This window comes from Triticum dicoccoides, chromosome 7A, assembly GCF_002162155.2.
Source record: "Triticum dicoccoides isolate Atlit2015 ecotype Zavitan chromosome 7A, WEW_v2.0, whole genome shotgun sequence".
Taxonomy (NCBI): Eukaryota; Viridiplantae; Streptophyta; class Magnoliopsida; order Poales; family Poaceae; genus Triticum; species Triticum dicoccoides.
In genome coordinates this window covers 156,625,512-156,643,432 of record NC_041392.1, presented here as the reverse complement: position 1 = coordinate 156,643,432, position 17,921 = coordinate 156,625,512, and the positions used below count along the sequence as shown (strand labels likewise).

Below are 17,921 nucleotides of genomic sequence, written 5' to 3'. Positions count from 1 at the left end.
GACCTAGGTCACCTCCATAATATATATCCTTTGTAAGCCTCCGCGCGGGATAAGATAATCATTGTAAATCTCCCGCATTTGTAATCTCTCCTGATATAGTGAAGTTTCATTGGTTGGGCATCCGAAGTTTTTCTCCTTCGTGTTGGAGGGGTTTTCCACGTTAAATCTCGTCTCTCCTTTGTGTTGATTCCTTCTTTGTCGTTCATGTTGCGTGTCGTATCTCTAACAATATAAACATTATTACTAATATAATTGCATTATGAGAAATCATTGTCTTCTGACAGAAAGCCTTTTTAGATGTTGAGACAATGTTTTTTATAGTGTATAGTTTTATCCTAGTTTTATAGTAATCAAGCTGGCTAGGATATCTCGGTTTGGGTGTTTGCATGAAGATCTTATGACACTGCACGATTCAAAGTAGAATGTTGTTAAAACATTTCGGGTTTTATGACAACTATTAGGTACTACAAGCAGGTGTAGAAACTACGAATGTTTGGTTTTCATATAAAAATGTATTCAACCTGTCACAGGATCTCCATTTCAGTTCAAGATCTTGATCAAAACTAGCTGAATCATCATGGTGACACATTGCTACATTCCGGCGGAATTACCATATTTTCAAAATACTTGCATTACTTCTCGTACACAAATATAATGTTTGGACCTCAATACCTCATAGTCTTTTGCAAGATTCCGACAACAAGTTTTGAACATTCATTGCAATAAATAATGCATCTATATTTTATGTGATTTGGCTAGCAAAATATGTTTCCCCCTCCGAACCATATTAATTGTTGCTAGTTTAGGCCTCCTTTGGTTTAGAGGAATTTCATAGGAATTTTAAAGGATAGGATTCTTATAGGATTTTTTCCTTTAGAGCCCTTTGGTTCATAGGAACGGATTCCTATTCCTACGTAGGATTGGTTCCTATCCTCCACATTTCATAGGAAAATAAAAAAGAGGCTAGACTCAATGGAAAATTTCCTTTGGTGTCAACCAAATGACATCTTGTTTCCTATTCCTACTCATAGGATTTGAGATACATGTCATCTCATTTCCTACAAGATTTCTATTCCTATGATACTCCTATCCTATAAACCAAAAGAGGCCTGTGTTAAATCAGTGGCAATTATTAATATGAATCAGAGGGTTATTTTAATGTAATCAACCTATATCCTTTGTTGAAATTACCAGTCACAATCTTAAAATGTTGACCCATGAATTCCAGGTTGATCTGCGTATAGGGGTTGCAACGTGAAGGGCCTCGGATAAACCGGTCACTTTCCAATGGACTTGAATCCACTATACACAGAGTGTAGATGGATTCTAGGTTGATCAACATTTAGAGATTATGGCGCCAATAACCTTGGATACAATAGTTTCATTTTATCATTCACAAGGGCAGATGTTTCATTATTTTGAGAGAGAGAGAGAGAGAGAGAGTCACTACTTACTTCATTTTTTGCCTAAGCTCCGTTGTTTTTTCAAGGGTTTAATTAGGAGATTTTTTACGGTGCATCATACTACCTATGGAACCGAGTAGTATTGAATCATCTCAGCCGTTGATTAGCGGGGTAGTTTTGTCTTTTTTTTCTTAATTAGAAAAATCCCACACGGTGTCGGTGACCATCCTCCTGAGGCCCAGTCGTTGCCATCGCCGGTCATCAACGCGCGTGCCCAACAATCGATCAGAGGAGCTAGCCTCCGTGCCATTAAGTGGGAGATTCAAGTCGCCGGCCGGGCATCGGATCAACCAGCAGGCCGCGGAGCCGCCGCTGCAGCGTCCTGATCAGTGGCGCTCTCGTCGCCGGCCGGGCATCGGATCAACCAGCAGGCCACGGAGCCGCCGCTGCAGCGTCCTGATCAGTGGTGCCTTCGCTGCTTGTGCCTGCTTCGCTTGCGTGCAGCGGCCGCAGCCGCCGCTTGATCACCGGAAAACAATCAGCTAATCATCGACGTACTAGTGCCTCAGGACACTGATCAATCAACTTTTGTGCATGGTGATTTCCTTGGCAAAAATACCGTCCGGTAAGGATCCGCCGGGAAGTATTAGGACGGACCGGTCCCTGCAGTCCCGTGGGAGCAGGATAAAACCACAAGAAAACACACGGATTTCTCAACGGTGTAGAGTTTTGGTATTTACTTCGTAAGCCTTCCAATTTTACCTCTTAAACAAAATATACTACTGTTTTTTCCTAATAGTATTAGTGGATTTAGTCCATTGAATGACTTGAAATGGACGGCTCATATAATTTTGATGTACCGTAAATGGTCCCTTAATTAGTGAAGAGTACGTGGTTGCTTCTTGATGCCATATTTTTGTGCTTCGTGTTTTCAAACTTCACTATACCGTATGACTGAACAAATTAAAATGCCTTGACAATAATTTCCGACACAAACTTAATAATTGATCAGAGAATTTTGTAGCGCGACACAAGCAGAGGGAGAGTGCAATGTTGCCTTGAGGTTTGAGAGACATTTTGGATCGGGAAGGAGGAGGAGCCTCCTGACGTGGTACGTGTCAGCCTCTAATACCTCACACCGTCCCATTAAACTATCTCATCCACGACATTAAACAACACGAGCAAGTAAAGCACTAAAGCTGCAAGGAATCCTAATGATACATGGATCAATACAACCCATCTACCACACAAAAAATTCCGAGGTAATATCATTGAGAGTCATAGAACTTGTGCTCGATGTTCAGTTTTGTGCTAAAACTTTGAAAATACGGATTTGTGATCACATAACTTGTCTCGGCGTGTAAATACGGTGCCTCCTCTCGTATATTGCAGTATGGGCTTGCCACGTGGCGCACTAGTCCGATGAAGATCCACATGTCAATGGTTGAGAGTGCGCAACGCGTTGGGTGACCATAGCATAGCATGCCAGTTTTTTATGCAGAAAACACCCTCATAATTTATTTAATTTTGCAAAAAGCCATCACATATAATGAGAAAATACTAGCGCAGATGGGTTGGAACTGGCGACCTGTTAGTAAAATTGTCCAACGTATGTCCATCGCACTAGTGCGGATTGACGATGAATATGTAAAACTATACTGCTTTAAAATAAAAGCCCCAGCGCATAGTGAGTGACAAATTGATTAAACCTGCCGTCAGTGCTATCAAGTTTGTCTCGATCAATAAGATGAATTGACCCACTCGGTGTTCTTAGGCAACTTCATCGCACGACTTCAAATGGACGTCCGTTTTTTCCGGATTTCGTCTGAGGTGACAATGGGTGGTTGCGTCCGGCTTTTGTTGGAGGCGTCCAACACGGCCGACCATGCCCAAAACGTTCGTCTGCACTTCGATTGCACGCCCACGCCTACGCCTCTCTCAACCACGAGCTCGCGCTCTAGCCACGCCGCATCAGTGCTCACCGGGGTGCAGCAGCAGTAGCCAAGCTCACCCGCGCGCCCGCACCTGCCAGCCCGCCTGCCCGCTCGCCCGCTCGCTCGTGATGCGCTCGCCGGCACAGAGGCCGCAGTTGTGTCTTCCCACGCGCTCGACATTCACTGCGCTCGCGAGCTCTGGCCGGGATCCACCGCGTAGTCCTCGTCCTCGTCCTCGCTCTGCTCAGAGTCGAACCCGCCACCACGCCCCCGTGTTCCTCCGCGCGCCCCCGTCAGTCGTGCCCTCGCCAGTAGCTATTAGTCCCCATAAAGAGAAATGCTGGGTTTTGTATATTGCCCGCGACAACTACTCGTATTCAGGTTCTTTTTCTCTCTGACATTTTTTTGTTAAACCAAATATATTTATACATTAATTCATTTCAAAATTTCGGGCTAAAAAATGGAATTGGCAAGATATTTTGAAACCCAGATTTTCCGGCGCCTTCCGGAAAAAAAGGAATAAAAAAGAAAAACTCGCTCATGAAAAAGTTTTGTATGTTATGGGTTAAACATTATACATTTTGATGTGGTTTTTCAATTTATTTTTTTTATGAAAAAGGCCGAGATTGTCCTGTATCCGGCTTTTGACTGAACCCTGAAAAAAAGGTATCTAGAAAAAAACAATTGTGTCTTTTTTTTGTGGGGAAAAGAAACTGTGTCTACTAATGTAGGAGTAAAAACAAGTGCACCTCTTTATAGGCACGACTATGTAGGTACTGCAGTGGTTTGCTAGCGTGATTTCAAATGCCCGCATGCACTTTTTATTTTCATTTTTCAAGTGGGACCCACCATGTTACTGAGGGGCTTCTGCTTATTTAAATATAGACCAAAGGGTGTTTCTGCGAAAAAGATACGCGTCAAGCTGTTTCAGTCACTATCTCGCAAAAAAGCCATTCCAGTCACTGACAGGTAGGCCATAGCCATGTTGGCGTGCCACATAAGCACGAATATGTCTGAATACGAGTGATGTGACTGTATTTGCACGAGAACGCAAGTTGGATAACTCCAAATCCATATTTTTAAAGTTTTAGCACTAAACTGAACATCGGGCGCAAGTTTTATGACTCCCGGTGATATTACCTAAAATTTCCCCATTTTCAAACTATCTCACCCGAGCCTCTCCGCTCCGCTGATGACCGTTGATAAAGCGTAGAGCAGACAGCGATCAGCTTGCGGTAATAAATCTAATGTAATGTAATTCCCTGCTAATACGCCGCGCAGTAATCCGCACAGGAGGAGCACAAGCCTTGCACGGCGTCCTCAACCCAGCCCAACGCGGGCACGGGCGCGCGCACGAGGGAGGCCGGCCACCACGCCGACAGGGCAACCAAAAAGCTGCGAAACAATTCCAAAGCGGGCGCCCGGCCCGGAATGAATAATCAAAGGCGTCAGCCAGCCCAGCGAAACTGCTCTCTTTTGCCTCCCCTCCCCGCGCGTCGTCGGGGGCCGCGACGGGGGCGCTAAAAGGCGACGAGGCGCCGGGGAGGGAGGGAGCACGAGGGTCGGGAACGGTGATTTGATTAGCCAAAAGTTGGCGAAAGCAAGGCCTGGTAAGTGTCAAAAGCGGGCGAGTTTTTTGCGCTTTCCCTCTTCTTCTTCGCTCGCCGCGCCTGCGCGCCTGGTGCCCGTGCCGGCCGGCCGGCGTGCGCCTCCCCGCCATCATCGCCGCCCCCGCGCTACGACGGCACGTAGAGGGGAAGAGAGGATTACTTCTACTGCTGCTGGTCCGGCGCCGTCGTACTATTAGTCGTGTGTACATCTGGCCAGCTACTGCATGCATACACCCGTTGGGAAGAACCCTACGGGCTGTAGTACTGCTCTGCTGCCACTTGTCGTGGTTTCACCGGAGCCGATCGGCCGGCGGGTGGTGCCGATCTGACCTGACCTGACCCGACCCGACCTGACCTGCTGATTATAAGCTTAAGCTAGGCCACAGAGGCATGTGCACTGTGCGCACACTCCTCTGTCAAAAAAGGGCATCGCATGTGGAGGCTCGCACTTTACTCGAGTACAAACATTCTGCATCTAGACGAACGTTGGAAGCAAATCAAAACATATATTCTCTGTTCTAAAAAAATACTATCTCTGTGACGAAATGTCAAAACCTCTTACATTTCGTCACGGAGGGAGTAACCAATAAGTTGCATCAGATTCTTTCCAGTTATCATAAGAATTTAGAGAAACGCAAGACTTTGAACCTTGTTTGGTACTAGTACTAGTGGAGTCGCATGCCGGTGCCTACCGTTGTAGCCATGTTTGTTATGGGGTTTTAAGGTTATTTATTACTACTGTTCATCTCTGTAATTCATGCTAGGGTCATGTAGGGATAGCACGAAAAAGTGTCAAGAATATACCCACGAAAGTAAGCATCATGTGGCAGGCTTTTGCGAGCGTGTTGTCCCCATAAATAGCATCGCTAAACCTTTTCTGCAGTGTCTCTTGACGCATGAGAATATGGCGTTGAATAAAGCCACGGCCGGGTCACGACATGCTCATAGCGAGCATTAGCCTTGTCGATCCTGATCCTAAAGATCATCATCGTCCTCTGATGTTTAGCACATGATTACAGAGCGTGCGGTTGCAAGTGAATAGCGTCGTCGCCACTGAACTCCTCAATGTTATGTGTGGTCATCACATTTGACAGTATTTTACTGTATTGTCCACTCCATTCAATGCTAACTCGCTTCGATGGGGTGGACAATACAGTGTCACAATCTGAATTAATATCTCACTATGTACTTCATTATTTTCTGTTGGGCTTTGCTATACCTATGTAATTATGCTACGTGAAGCTACGTGAAAACTGGTTTGGGGTCATTTGATTGGAAGGGAAATGGCCGGGGGCCACCCATGAAATTCAGGGGAAGGGGGAGGGGGAGAGAAGTAGATTAAGAAGTTTAAATAAGTTTACGGAGATGGGTACGTAGGTGTAGGGTTATTGTTTTTGGTTTATAGGTTATGCACGTAACTCTAGGTCATCATTTACAAATGTAATATGAATTGTATATACAAGAATTGATACCTTTAGAAAATGTAACATTTGAAGTTTCTAATTGTATACTCTTACATGTGGGCCTAACAAACTGGAAACGGGGTAGCTAGTAACAAACCTATACCAATAAAAAAAATGTGAGATTGTTGAGATGGATACCTTCTATCTCAACCATCTGGAAATAATTTCTATAGTAATTGCATTATTGTTTTTTTATTAACAACCCAAGTTTCACCTTCATGTTTTATTCCATGACCATCCCCGCCTCCTAGATGCGCATTACATATCACACGCGTTAATCCGCAAAGTACCCCTACCTCGCAACGTGTTCTTTCATCCTCTTACCGGCATGCTACCAATCCCCCAAAACTGCACGGCCCAGTAAAAGATTCAGTGGGTTCACTTTGAAGGTTTACATCGTATTTTATCTTGCTTGATATTCGTTTCATGGATAGATTTGTGAACTATTTGTTGTTGCAAAACTAAATTTGCTAGTTGTTTTTATTTTTCTAAGAAATCGTAAATTTGCTAGCTAATGATGCTTGTGTGTGCTGAGATGTACTATATGCATAGTTGCTTTAGTACTTTAGGCCCAACAAGTGTTAAACTAAAGATTAGCCCCTTCCTCCTTGTGAATTTTGTTTTCCTTCAAGTCAAGGCCCCTTCTTGAATTATGCTCAATCTCTGCCACGGGTCGAGGTTCAATTCTTTCATTACAACAAACAAGGAATATGTGTGCGTGCATGTGTGGCTTAATTTACATTTGTCAATGCATGAATTCGACATGCGTGATTGCTAGTATAGAACATGTATTTGTCGCATGTGCACGTCAGTCAAATTTAATCATACATACGTGAGAAGGAGTTTGCTTGCAAATGTGAGTTGGGGTATCACTTTGCAAGATGCACTAGACACTGTGGGTCCTCTAGGAGATACTATTACTATCAACAAAAGCAGAGAATGCAAGAAAAAGAGAAGCGGGGTGATAGGCTGAGAGAAAAGGTTGTGCGTCGTTGGACCTTGCTGGCCTAGCTAGCTTATATTAGGCCTTTTTAGGAGAATGTCCGGGAAAAGAAACACCGATCAAGATTCCAAATGTCCTCCCCATGGCCTAGCTTGACGGTGGCAACACATCATTAGGCCACGCTCTTTTCCTTAAACAGTACTGCTAATGCTCCTTTGTGCATGCATGCAATGCCTAGTGGTCTTCTTGGTGCATCGGTCGCCAACTGATCCACGAAAGGAGGGATTTGGCGCCTAATGCAAGGGATCACTATTGCCCAACCAATGCCTGTTTCCCGGAGTCAATTTGTTTTCAATTCGTCGGAAAACAAAATTTGCTTTCCGAAAGCTACATCATATCCCTACATCTACATGAAAGGAGTATATATATAGGCATAGAGGCTATTTCATCGGGGGCTTTGGCTACTAATATATGATGGATGATGTATTTTTGTGTGTGCATGCATGACGCAGGTCTGACGGAGAGTGGAGTTTGAGATGATGAGGCGGGTGCATGTGGCGGGAAGGAACCATGCGTGCACGGGGGCGTATGGATCGGGGCAGGCACGAGCCCATGCTCTCATGTGTAGTCGCACCGTTGCTCCATCCCGGTGCAGGTTATGGCCGGGTGCTCAGGAGAAGGGTTCCCCGGGCATGGGCTTTCGGCGCCGTGACTCTTTGCTAGTTTGCTTTCAACTCATCTCATCTCATCTCATCTCATGGACGCGGCAGTTGACGTGACATGGAAAAAAGGAACCCATGAATGCCATTCATGTGTGCATCAGTGGAGCATTTTTTATCTTGTCCACTAGCTGGCCCACTAGGGTTTCCCGATCGATCGTGTTACACGTAGGTAGAGGTCTTCGGGTTTTTGCTTGACCATAAAACCTCCTGCACTCCCATACCTTCGATCCAAGCATTTTTATCCGGGAATGTAATGCTTCTGTGTCATGCATGCAACCCCACGAGCGCGCGCTGGCTTTGACTTCGTGCGACTTCAGCGCCACTTGCCTCAGTTGATCAGCTGCATACTTCTCTTGCACGCATCAGTTTTGGCTGGCAAGATCTTTCTTAATGCTCGCACTTTCGGGCCAAAATACAAATACAGTGCAATGTACACGTACTGCCTAGATGTTTGGGACAGACAAAGTAAAATACAATTGGAAACAAAATTGCAAGGCCCGCATGGATCGTCCCCAAAGCAGAAAATGCACAATATATTTAAAAAACTAGCATTTGGCCGATCAAATCGAGGAGGAGGCCCGGGTTTGAGAAGTGCATGGGCCAGCGGAGCTGCGACGAGCCCATCAACGCGTTGGGTTGGGCGCGCCGAGAAGAGCGACCAGGCTGTGCTGAAAAAAAAAGTGCAACTCGATAGCGCCACGGTACTATCAAATCCTGGACCAGGAATCCTAAATAGAAAAAAAATGGGACCAGGAGCTTCATCGGCTTGCTGTTTACCAGTCTCTTGTCGACACGGCGACCCCATCCATCGGAATCGGATTGGCCCGTCCACATACACATTGCACAGTGCACGTACTCCCGCCCCGCTTGGATGCACGCGCGCTCGCGAGGTTTACTCCCCGCTTATTAGTACTCCCTCCGTTCCTAAATATAAGTCTTTGGAGGCATTTCACTATAGACCACATACGAAGTAAAATAAATGAACTACACTCTAAAATGCATCTATATACATCCGTATGTGGTCCATAGTGAAATCTCTGCAAAGACTTATATTTAGGAACGGAGGGAGTATTATTTTGCGGCGTTATCCTCCTAGCTCGATCCGCTTAATCAAACGACATTCTTAGGTTCCCCATGGGCGACGGCATGTGCGTGCTCCCCTGCGAAAATCCTCATTCGATCTCCACCCCATCCCTTTGACCGCTTTGACCGGTCAAACCCCAGCCGCCACTCATCAGCCCGCGCATTTCACCACGCCAGCTGCCCGGCGTGTTGATGATACTAGCACAGACTAATGTTCTTGGGACCAGGGTGAAATGGTTGGCGGGGCTCAGTGATCGGGTAGAGCGAGGAGCGAGCGAGCGAGCCGGTGTTGTGGAACGGCGTGTGATGCGATCCGCTTGCCGGGGTTGGGAGGGAGGGAGGGAGGTCGGCTGCGTGCGTGCGTATATTTGCAGGATTCGGGGTGAGGTGGAGGAGATCGTGCTGTTGGAATTGGAATTGGGTCCGAGCACGAGCAGCCGCTGCCGTTTTCGTTTTTGAATTACTGCGGCTTGGACTTGGGTCTCTCCTCCTTTCTGGATGCCGAGCGATTCTCGTGTCGGAAAGCTTCCTCTCTCTCTCTCTCTCTCTCTCTCTCTCTCTCTCTCTCTCTCTCTCTCTCTCTCTCTCTCTTTTTGAATTAGTTTGAATTGCTTACTGGATGCCGATTCTCGTGTCGGAAAGCTTCCCCGCTGCTCCTTTCGGTGCATGATGCGTCCACCGCGCACTCCCATCGTCGCTCTCGTGCCCACGACTTGGATGGCATAGGTCGCTGTTTGCTAGTCGCTGGATTGTGCATGGGCTCCGAGTGGAGCGAATGGAGAAGGCATAGGCGTTGGCGGGCTCTACCGGCTAGGCTAGGCTAGGCAGACAGGATCGCGGGATCTCGGCCAACATTCCTCGGCGCACGGCGGATTCACGTCTACTCGAAGCTATGGTTAGGAAGAAATGTCGCCCTCAGGTTCAGGAATGTATCGCTCTGCAGGGTGACGTGTTTCGATTCAGTCCTTTCGAATGCATGCTTCCGCGCGTACAGACAAGGTAGTGTACGTATAAACTAGGGGGATGATTCATACACCTTATCCTGCTTGCAAGCTTGATCTGTAGCCGTAACAGCGCATGTGAGGTGCCACCTCGTTTCAGCTACTATTAATCAATTCAAACTCAAATTGTAAGTTTATTTCTCTAACTAAGAGTTCAACTTGTAAATGATTCGCAACATGTTATATGTTTCATGTATTCTTGGGCAATTTTTTAGCAAGGGTTTTCTTCCGGCGCACATCAAGGTAGTTTTAGTGCTGCGCCCTCCTTAGGTACCACCGTGCTACTAAAATATGGTTAGGCTGCTAAAAAATCCAGGTACTCCCAGAAAATTAGACAGCATATAGGTTTTGTCCACAAATCAAGAAAAAAAAATCATCATGAGTAGCACCTCATTCATATTTCTCACTGAATGAAAAAACTGAGTGACACAATAAAACTTTTTCTAGCCAATTTCTCCTTTCATGGTTAGCCCGAATGTACTTCCTCACGGCACCAGCAGATAACCGCGGTAAAAATATACAAATATTACACAGCAATTACTAGCTCTGAGGCTCCAAACATAAATCTCAGAAGTTAAATTGGACCGCAACTCGCATCTTGCATCTTATTTGGTTGGCCGGTAGCCTGGGGTACACCAGCAAGGCAACAAACAGCGTAAACCAAATCACACGGCCAACTTAGAACTATTCTAACAACACGATGCCCGACAGGCCAACGCTAGTTGCGTTAGATTACACAGCAAACCAGATGAGAACTACCTGCCTGGCAGACTTAAGCAACGACATTGGTCAGGGCATCAGCCACTTGCTGTCGGGTGGGCAGTGCAGGAATAGCTCCTCTCTCTGTCACCGTGAGAGCTCCGCAGACATTCGCGAACTTCAGGGCTTCTCTCAACCGAGCTTCATCCTGTTTAGGCCACAAACAGCTAGGTAAGCCTAGCACTAAAACCCCTGCTTCAGACTAATGTCGAAATTGCAGACAAGAAAAATACGTGGGCTTGAAAAGCAATGGTGCAATGACAAGAAATGCAAATTCACTTGAGTATATTTTGGGCTGTGATGCATGTGTCGTGCCAACTGAATATTTCCACGATCTTTATATAATAATATGTCAGGGTCTAGCCCTAGCTCTGGCTCACCTTCTCTAGTCGCCCTCGCCCTCTCTCTGTTGCACGCTCTCTGGCTTGAACCAAGGAAGGAGGGAGAACACGGTGGACACAGGGAGATTTCCGGCACACAAACGCCTGCCGCACGAACGGCAATTTTCCTCTAGCGCGAACTCGACTGGGCAACGATTACACAGGGCCGCGTCACTCGCTAACAGACCCACCAACACACACACGCACGCACCCGCCATGGGCTCGACCTGGACATACACTGGCCAGACACTAGTGGGACTATGCCCATACACTAGTAGGACTATGCCCAGACAATGCCCACGCACGCCACGGACCAGACCTGGCGTGCCGACGTCGGTCACCACCGCAGGGCATGGCTTATTTGCGCCAACATAACACTTTCATGGTTGATGTTTGGGCCTTACCAATAGGGCATATTCTGCGCTGCCCTTGCCGGACATGGTTACGTGTTTTCTAGCTTCATTTATCAAATTAGCATGTGTGCAATTGGTAGTGCCCACACATACATATGGCCCAAATACTTACAGATTAATGTGTATACAAAATAACTAGGTGTCCATCCACTCCATAAGCTGTTTTTGATCAAGCACGGGGATTAAACAGGGCATACAACCAACGAAAAAAAGTTAAGAGAAATGACCATAGCATCCATAAAAAAGGAATAGTTAGTAATTTAGTACGCATGTTTAATCATAAATATTGGAGAGAAAGAAATGATATAAATGCAGGGAAGTAAGAGCAAACGTCTGTCAGGTCGTGCTTTTGAAATAAAATTGCAAAAACTTAATGCCTTATATTTTGAAATGAAGGGAATGTGTTCCTACAGAAATGATTAGTATAGTTTTACCGATTGTCCTGCTAAGAAAAGCAAATCAGCATTAACTCCAAGGTCATAGTGACACTGTGATTCCAGAGTTTCAGTTTCTTTTTATGAGTAGCAAAAGATTCCGCCATTCCAGAGAATTTGATACAGAAAAGAATAATTTTTTGATGATTTTTTTTAGATACAGGAAGAATTTTATTGCTCTTTTGCAGCGGCAACAAGGTGGTACATCCAACTACAGGGTATCTCCAGACATTACTAAATTTCTGCAGCAACCCCACCAAAGCTACCTAGCCAAACACAAAGATAGATATGACATAAAGCAAATGAAAACGAAATGCTAATTGCTTGAAAATTGCTCTATTCCACACAAAGCCGAGTATGAAAGTGTCATTCGTCCGCTTAAGATGTCCCTGGCCAATGCCTACAGGGTCGACACGCCGTGATAACTGTGTCCCAAGCGTCCACTTGTGTTGTGACTCTGAATCGCGGACCGTGATCGAAGCCAACACGTACACAACAAGATTTCCAGTTTGTGTTATTTCTATTATAGATTTCTAATTTGCATGTATGCCACTAATGAGTAGTTTGTTTATTCTGTACAGTTTCTCTAGACCGGACCTGTTGTTACCAAAAAAGGCTTCCACCCCACTTTATATATAAAGGCATAAAGCAAACCACCCACACCTGTTTAAAATCCTCAGGACAAAATTTTCAAGAAAAACATCACGGCTAACATTGAACAGAATGTTTGATGTATATAGATAGATGCATCAGGTATGAACAAACATTCATTCCTCATTCAATCAGTTGGAGCACATTCATGGCTTCAGGATTGCACATCTTTAACAAAAACAGATATATAATATCGAGATTAATTAAGCTATCAGTTTTGTGGTTGCCTGCTCAGCACTTCAGCTGCTTGGCGCCTCAGCCTTCAGTAATATGGACTAGGCTTGCGTGGTGGGAATTTAAGTGGTCAGCAGAGAAGATGGTGGGTTTCAGAACGTGAACGCACAGGAGGATAAAACGAATAAACGATAACCTGTGCTCGCCCTCGTGTGTGCTCTGAGGATTATCCTAAGCCTAAGACCCAAACTGGACAGAGTTGGGCTAGGACTTCAAAGAAATCACAAACTGGACCTGGACTCTTTCCGAATTACTCATTTATTTCCTAACTCAATTCTTCTTCCATTACTTACTTAAACTCTTCCCTTTTGATCTTCCTAACATGTCTGCCTTACTGGACTACAACTGCAGCACCAGTCGCACACCTCATGCTGCACCCCAAAAGGAGCCCAAAATATTCAGCATGCTGTGCATAACTTTCTCTATAGTTTCAAAACTTAAAAATTGGACTCTACAGATAACAAAAGTAATATATCACTTCATCATTTGGAAATCATTTCCTACTTCCATCGACAATCAATATGCAGGAAAAATTCTGTATACCTCACCGAGCTCACTCTCTACTCAAGAGGCTGGAAAAGAAAACTCCATATTCTGGCAGTACTGGTCATACCTGAAGGAGTGAAAAATCCGCAGCTAGCTGTGATAATATTCCAGCAACAAAGGCATCCCCAGCACCAGTGGTGTCAACAGCAGTTACCTTCAATCCACCAACTTTCCCACTAAATTCCTGTTGTTTTACAAAAGGAACAATAATTCATACTGTTAATATAGACTTTGTACACAAGACCAGTAAGTGACTGCATGAAATAGTGAAGGACATGATCTCCACCCTACAGGTCTGAATATGCTCATAACAGATAAATAGTTACTTTCCGCAAAAAAAAAAAACACAGATACATAGTTAATACTACTTGATGAAAAGAGAGGTCTCCCAAGGATAATAGGCTAGCAACCTAGCACCACTCGGTTACACAACTCTGGTTTTCCTCCTGCTTTGGACTACAAGAGGGAAATCCATCTTATGCTCTGCACCACGTTTTTTCTATAATTCAGGAAAAAAAATTAAATGCTGTATGACTTCTGCGACATGACCAAGTAGGTTCGAGGAGATACTAAAAGAAGTGCGGCTGCATCTCAGCAATCTCTTACCATTTACCAACAGAAGTTACTGCAAACTTCCAATAAATGACCAGATATACAGTTCACAGATAGACATTACCTTGGAATAATATCTACAGCCATCTGGACCTTCAGTGACAAGAAGCAACTTCGTGTTCGGATGGATAAGTTTCTTCACAACAGAATCATCATATGGATCCTCCCCATTTGTCAAGAAGGAAATCTCCTCTGCACTTACCTATTTGCAAAGCAGATGCATGATCAAGACAATAAGCCTTTGGTGAACACAAATAATTTGCAGGCTGCTGCCTGTTAGTTGTTACCTTGATAAGATCAGCAGTATCCCATATGCTCAGGATACCATCTCTAGCATCATCAGCTGATGTCCACAGTGGGAGCCTCAAATTCGGATCATATGAAATTAGTACCCCAGCATCTTTAGCAGCTTTGGAAGCTGCAATATGTGCAGTTTTACATGGCTCGGTTATCAGACTTATTGATCCATGATGGAAGATTTTTGCCTAGCATGATTGCCATGATTAAGTTAAGTTCAGCTTGTCACAAATATATTACATGATTAAACAAACCTGTGGTGGTAGAGAAGCATAGATATTGCAAGAATATTATAGAACCATGTAATTCTCGTACCTTCCTGATAAGGTCAAGGTCAAGCTCTTTTTCTTCAAGCAGCATGTCTGCACTTGGATTACGATAAAACATGAATTCGCGTTCACCGTCACTTCGAAGTGTCACAAATGCCAAAGCTGTTCTAGCATGAGTATCAAATAGCAACCCTTGATTGTTCACGTTATTCTCCTTCAGCATGTCAGATAGCATGTATCCAAATTCATCATCACCAACCTGAATGTGTTCAGTGTTAAATACATGAGCTGAAAAAACACCAAGTACACAAATGAATGCACTTTGAGGTGAAAACAACATGGAATTAATGATATTTAGCACATCACACTTTAGGTCTCTAAATATAAAAATGATCTCATTTTCCGAAACAAAAAACTATAATATCTTCCTGAAAGGTTTCTAAAACATGGAAATCTTCCTCAAGGATCACCAAACTTGCAGTTATCTGGCATAAACCTATCAGCTAGATCAAGTATCGAGATCTGCAAACATGGAACCACTTCTTGGCTCTGGTTCCACTCTCCTCGATCTTGGTAGAAGTGATGCTGTACTCATAGGCAAGATTCAAGGTGCATACTACCAAGATGTGTTACATGTGTAAGGATGTCAGAACCATACAAGCAGCCAAGCTGTCTGCAACAATGAGCAGGAGCCTGGAGGAATATGCACATGTTTCTACTCATGCAGTGCCTAAAATGCTGCACAGAACTTTATGCGGGGCACTGGAATGCAGTTTCTACTCATGCAGTGCCTAAAATGCTGCACGGAACTATATGAGTATGTGAACGTAGATGAATTTCTGACAGTTTTAGAAGTTTAGGAACTTCCCCACGAGAAACTTTTTCTGAGACCCACCGAAGTGAAATTTGTGGGACGAAAAGTGCAATTTAGTTGATAATATTTCAGGGTGTATGCAGTGCACATAAAACTTTAAATTAAAACAAAAAATTGGCAACAATTTATCTGCGTGTATTTTCCTTTTTTCCAGCTGTACTGTATTTACACATCCTTGAAATTTCTCGCTCTTGTATTACAACATGCAGAAATAGGAAGAAAGTTACAAATTACCTTTCCAATGAAAGCTGCTGATCCACCGAGACGAGCTATTCCAACTGCAACGTTGGCAGGTGCACCCCCTGGAGCCTTCTTGAAGGCTGGTGCATCTGCCAGTGACACCCCACTAACAGTTGGGACGAAGTCGATCAGCAATTCCCCAAAACACACCACATGTGGAGAATCGCTCGTTCCAGGGGTGCCATCACTGTTTGAAATTGCTTTGGTACAAACTATGGTTGAAAATTGAATCAAACAGGAATGATATCAAATTCTTTGGCTTTGACAGAACCACATATAAAATAACAAAACATAGCTAGGAAACAAATCATCTTTCAATCCAAAAATAATAATAGTAATAGTTTAATGTTGAAACCCACCCCAATCATTGCACTTGAAACTCATTTCGGTCCACAAAAAGCACCTGAATGATCACTATACAGGCCAACAGGACCATGATACTTTATTTTGAGAAATGACAGGATCATGATGTTAGTACTTAGGAATGAATTAATGATATATGTTTCTGGAGCATCACCACAACAAAAGACTTGCTACCCCAGTACCCTGGTTAACAGAATATGCATGCCAAACCCATTTGAACTGTATAAATCTTTAAGATACAATAAACCAGCCTAATTTCCAGTCTTCCACACCAGGAACTGTTCGCCATCCGCATATCTTAAGACTTTTTCCTGCCTACACTACCAGGTACTTGTACACAACACGCATACAGCACAGATACAGAAAACAAATTATCGAGAGCACAACGCATGCTTCTCAACCATGCCCACACCCACCATTCTTAAGCGCAACATGCAACCAACTTCCAAATATATGACAGGAACCGAAGGTTCAGTCATCCATGTCTCAGGCCAGCTAGGCATACCGGAGTCTGCATCCATTTTGTCCCTCAGACGGTCAGTACCACACTAGTATGCTACTCCTTCAGTAAGACCAAAAGAACTGTTCAAATCGCATGCGTTTATGCCTGGGGAGTCCATTCACAAGGGCGAAAAAGCATGTGTCCATCAAACCTAACTGGCATTCGATGATTTGAACTATACTTGATACCTAGCGAGTCAATTTATTCACACGAGGGAAAAAGCATGCGTCCACCACACCTAACGCATTCGATGATTTGAAGAACTACATGGTAGTGAGCAGCGCGCCAACGCCTACAATCGCTTAGATCCTGGAGCTGCCTAAATAACGTCATCAAATCCGCCTGAATACTAACCCCAATCATTGGCAGGTAGCAACTACCTGTACCGTATGAGCATCGTGCACTCGTAACTGAAAGCATAGAAGCACGTGGATCCAGTAGGCTACCTGCTGACTTCCGGAGCGGCGCAGGCGCGGCGGGGGGGAGGGGTCGGAAGAATTGCCTGCCGCCGACGCGAGGCGGCGGGGAGGAGGGGAGGCAGCGGCCCGCGGCGCAGGGCGGCGACGCCGCGCGGAGAGCCATGCAGGTGTGGATGCCGGTACGGCCTTACGGGCTCGAGCGGCACCGACCGACGGGTTGGGGAGTCGCTGCCGGCGGGGATAAGCGGATTGTGCTGTCGCTGCCGGCGGAGGAATGCGGCGGAGGAGGCGAGGCCAGCGAGCGGCTCTGTCTCCTGATTGGTTTTGGCTGCTGCGTTGGTGACCGGCGGGTGGAGTGGCGGCCAGCTGTGCGGGCGTTTCCCGTGAGACTAGGGAGGATGTCTTTTGCCGTCCGATCTCCGATGTTCGTGCAAAACGCCGAATGGACGGCGCAAGATTAACAGCAGCTTGGTAGCAGAAGCTAGTGGAAAATTTGCAAGAAACGGTGAAATGTTTCAACATTCTTAGTCTAGCCACAGTGAAGAATAACATACACATATCTCTAGATTATGTTACTATATTCATTTATTAGGTTATAGACTCATATTGCATTGAGACATGTAACTAGCTAAGTTACTCAAACTACCTCTATCTTCATTAACTCATTGTCACATAAGCAAATTTGTTGAGTTAGACTCTATGTTACTGCTGAAGTTACTCCCATTGTAGATAGTTTTACTCTAAAAGTGTGGGAAAGAGCAACTCTAGG

General features: G+C 44.9%; 1 protein-coding gene across 2 annotated transcripts; it reads right to left on the bottom strand.

Annotated features, from left to right (window-relative positions):
- Positions 1-10,579: 10,579 nt before the first annotated feature.
- Positions 10,580-17,529, bottom strand: LOC119329066 (probable fructokinase-6, chloroplastic). Of its 2 annotated transcripts, none has more exons than XM_037602051.1 (7): positions 17,144-17,529; positions 15,863-16,080; positions 14,801-15,013; positions 14,476-14,673; positions 14,253-14,390; positions 13,644-13,760; positions 10,580-11,066 (listed from the first exon to the last, which is right to left on the bottom strand). In XM_037602051.1, the coding sequence occupies exons 1-7, from the start codon at positions 17,313-17,315 to the stop codon at positions 10,932-10,934; spliced, it is 1,191 nt and encodes a 396-aa protein (XP_037457948.1). In that variant the 5' UTR covers positions 17,316-17,529; the 3' UTR covers positions 10,580-10,931. The 2 variants fall into 2 exon arrangements, with proteins under 2 accessions (XP_037457948.1, XP_037457949.1); XM_037602052.1 differs by having other exon boundaries at positions 17,180-17,528.
- Positions 17,530-17,921: the final 392 nt, after the last annotated feature.

Excerpts from the sequence above, each read along its gene's own strand:
- LOC119329066 (XM_037602051.1), bottom strand. The coding sequence starts at position 17,315 with ATGGCTCTCCGCGCGGCGTCGCCGCCCTGCGCCGCGGGCCGCTGCCTC. Across the intron at positions 13,761-14,252 it reads GCTGTAGATATTATTCCAAG|GAATTTAGTGGGAAAGTTGG; the intron begins GTAATGTCTATC and ends GTAAAACAACAG. Across the intron at positions 11,067-13,643 it reads CGGATTTTTCACTCCTTCAG|GATGAAGCTCGGTTGAGAGA; the intron begins GTATGACCAGTA and ends TGGCCTAAACAG.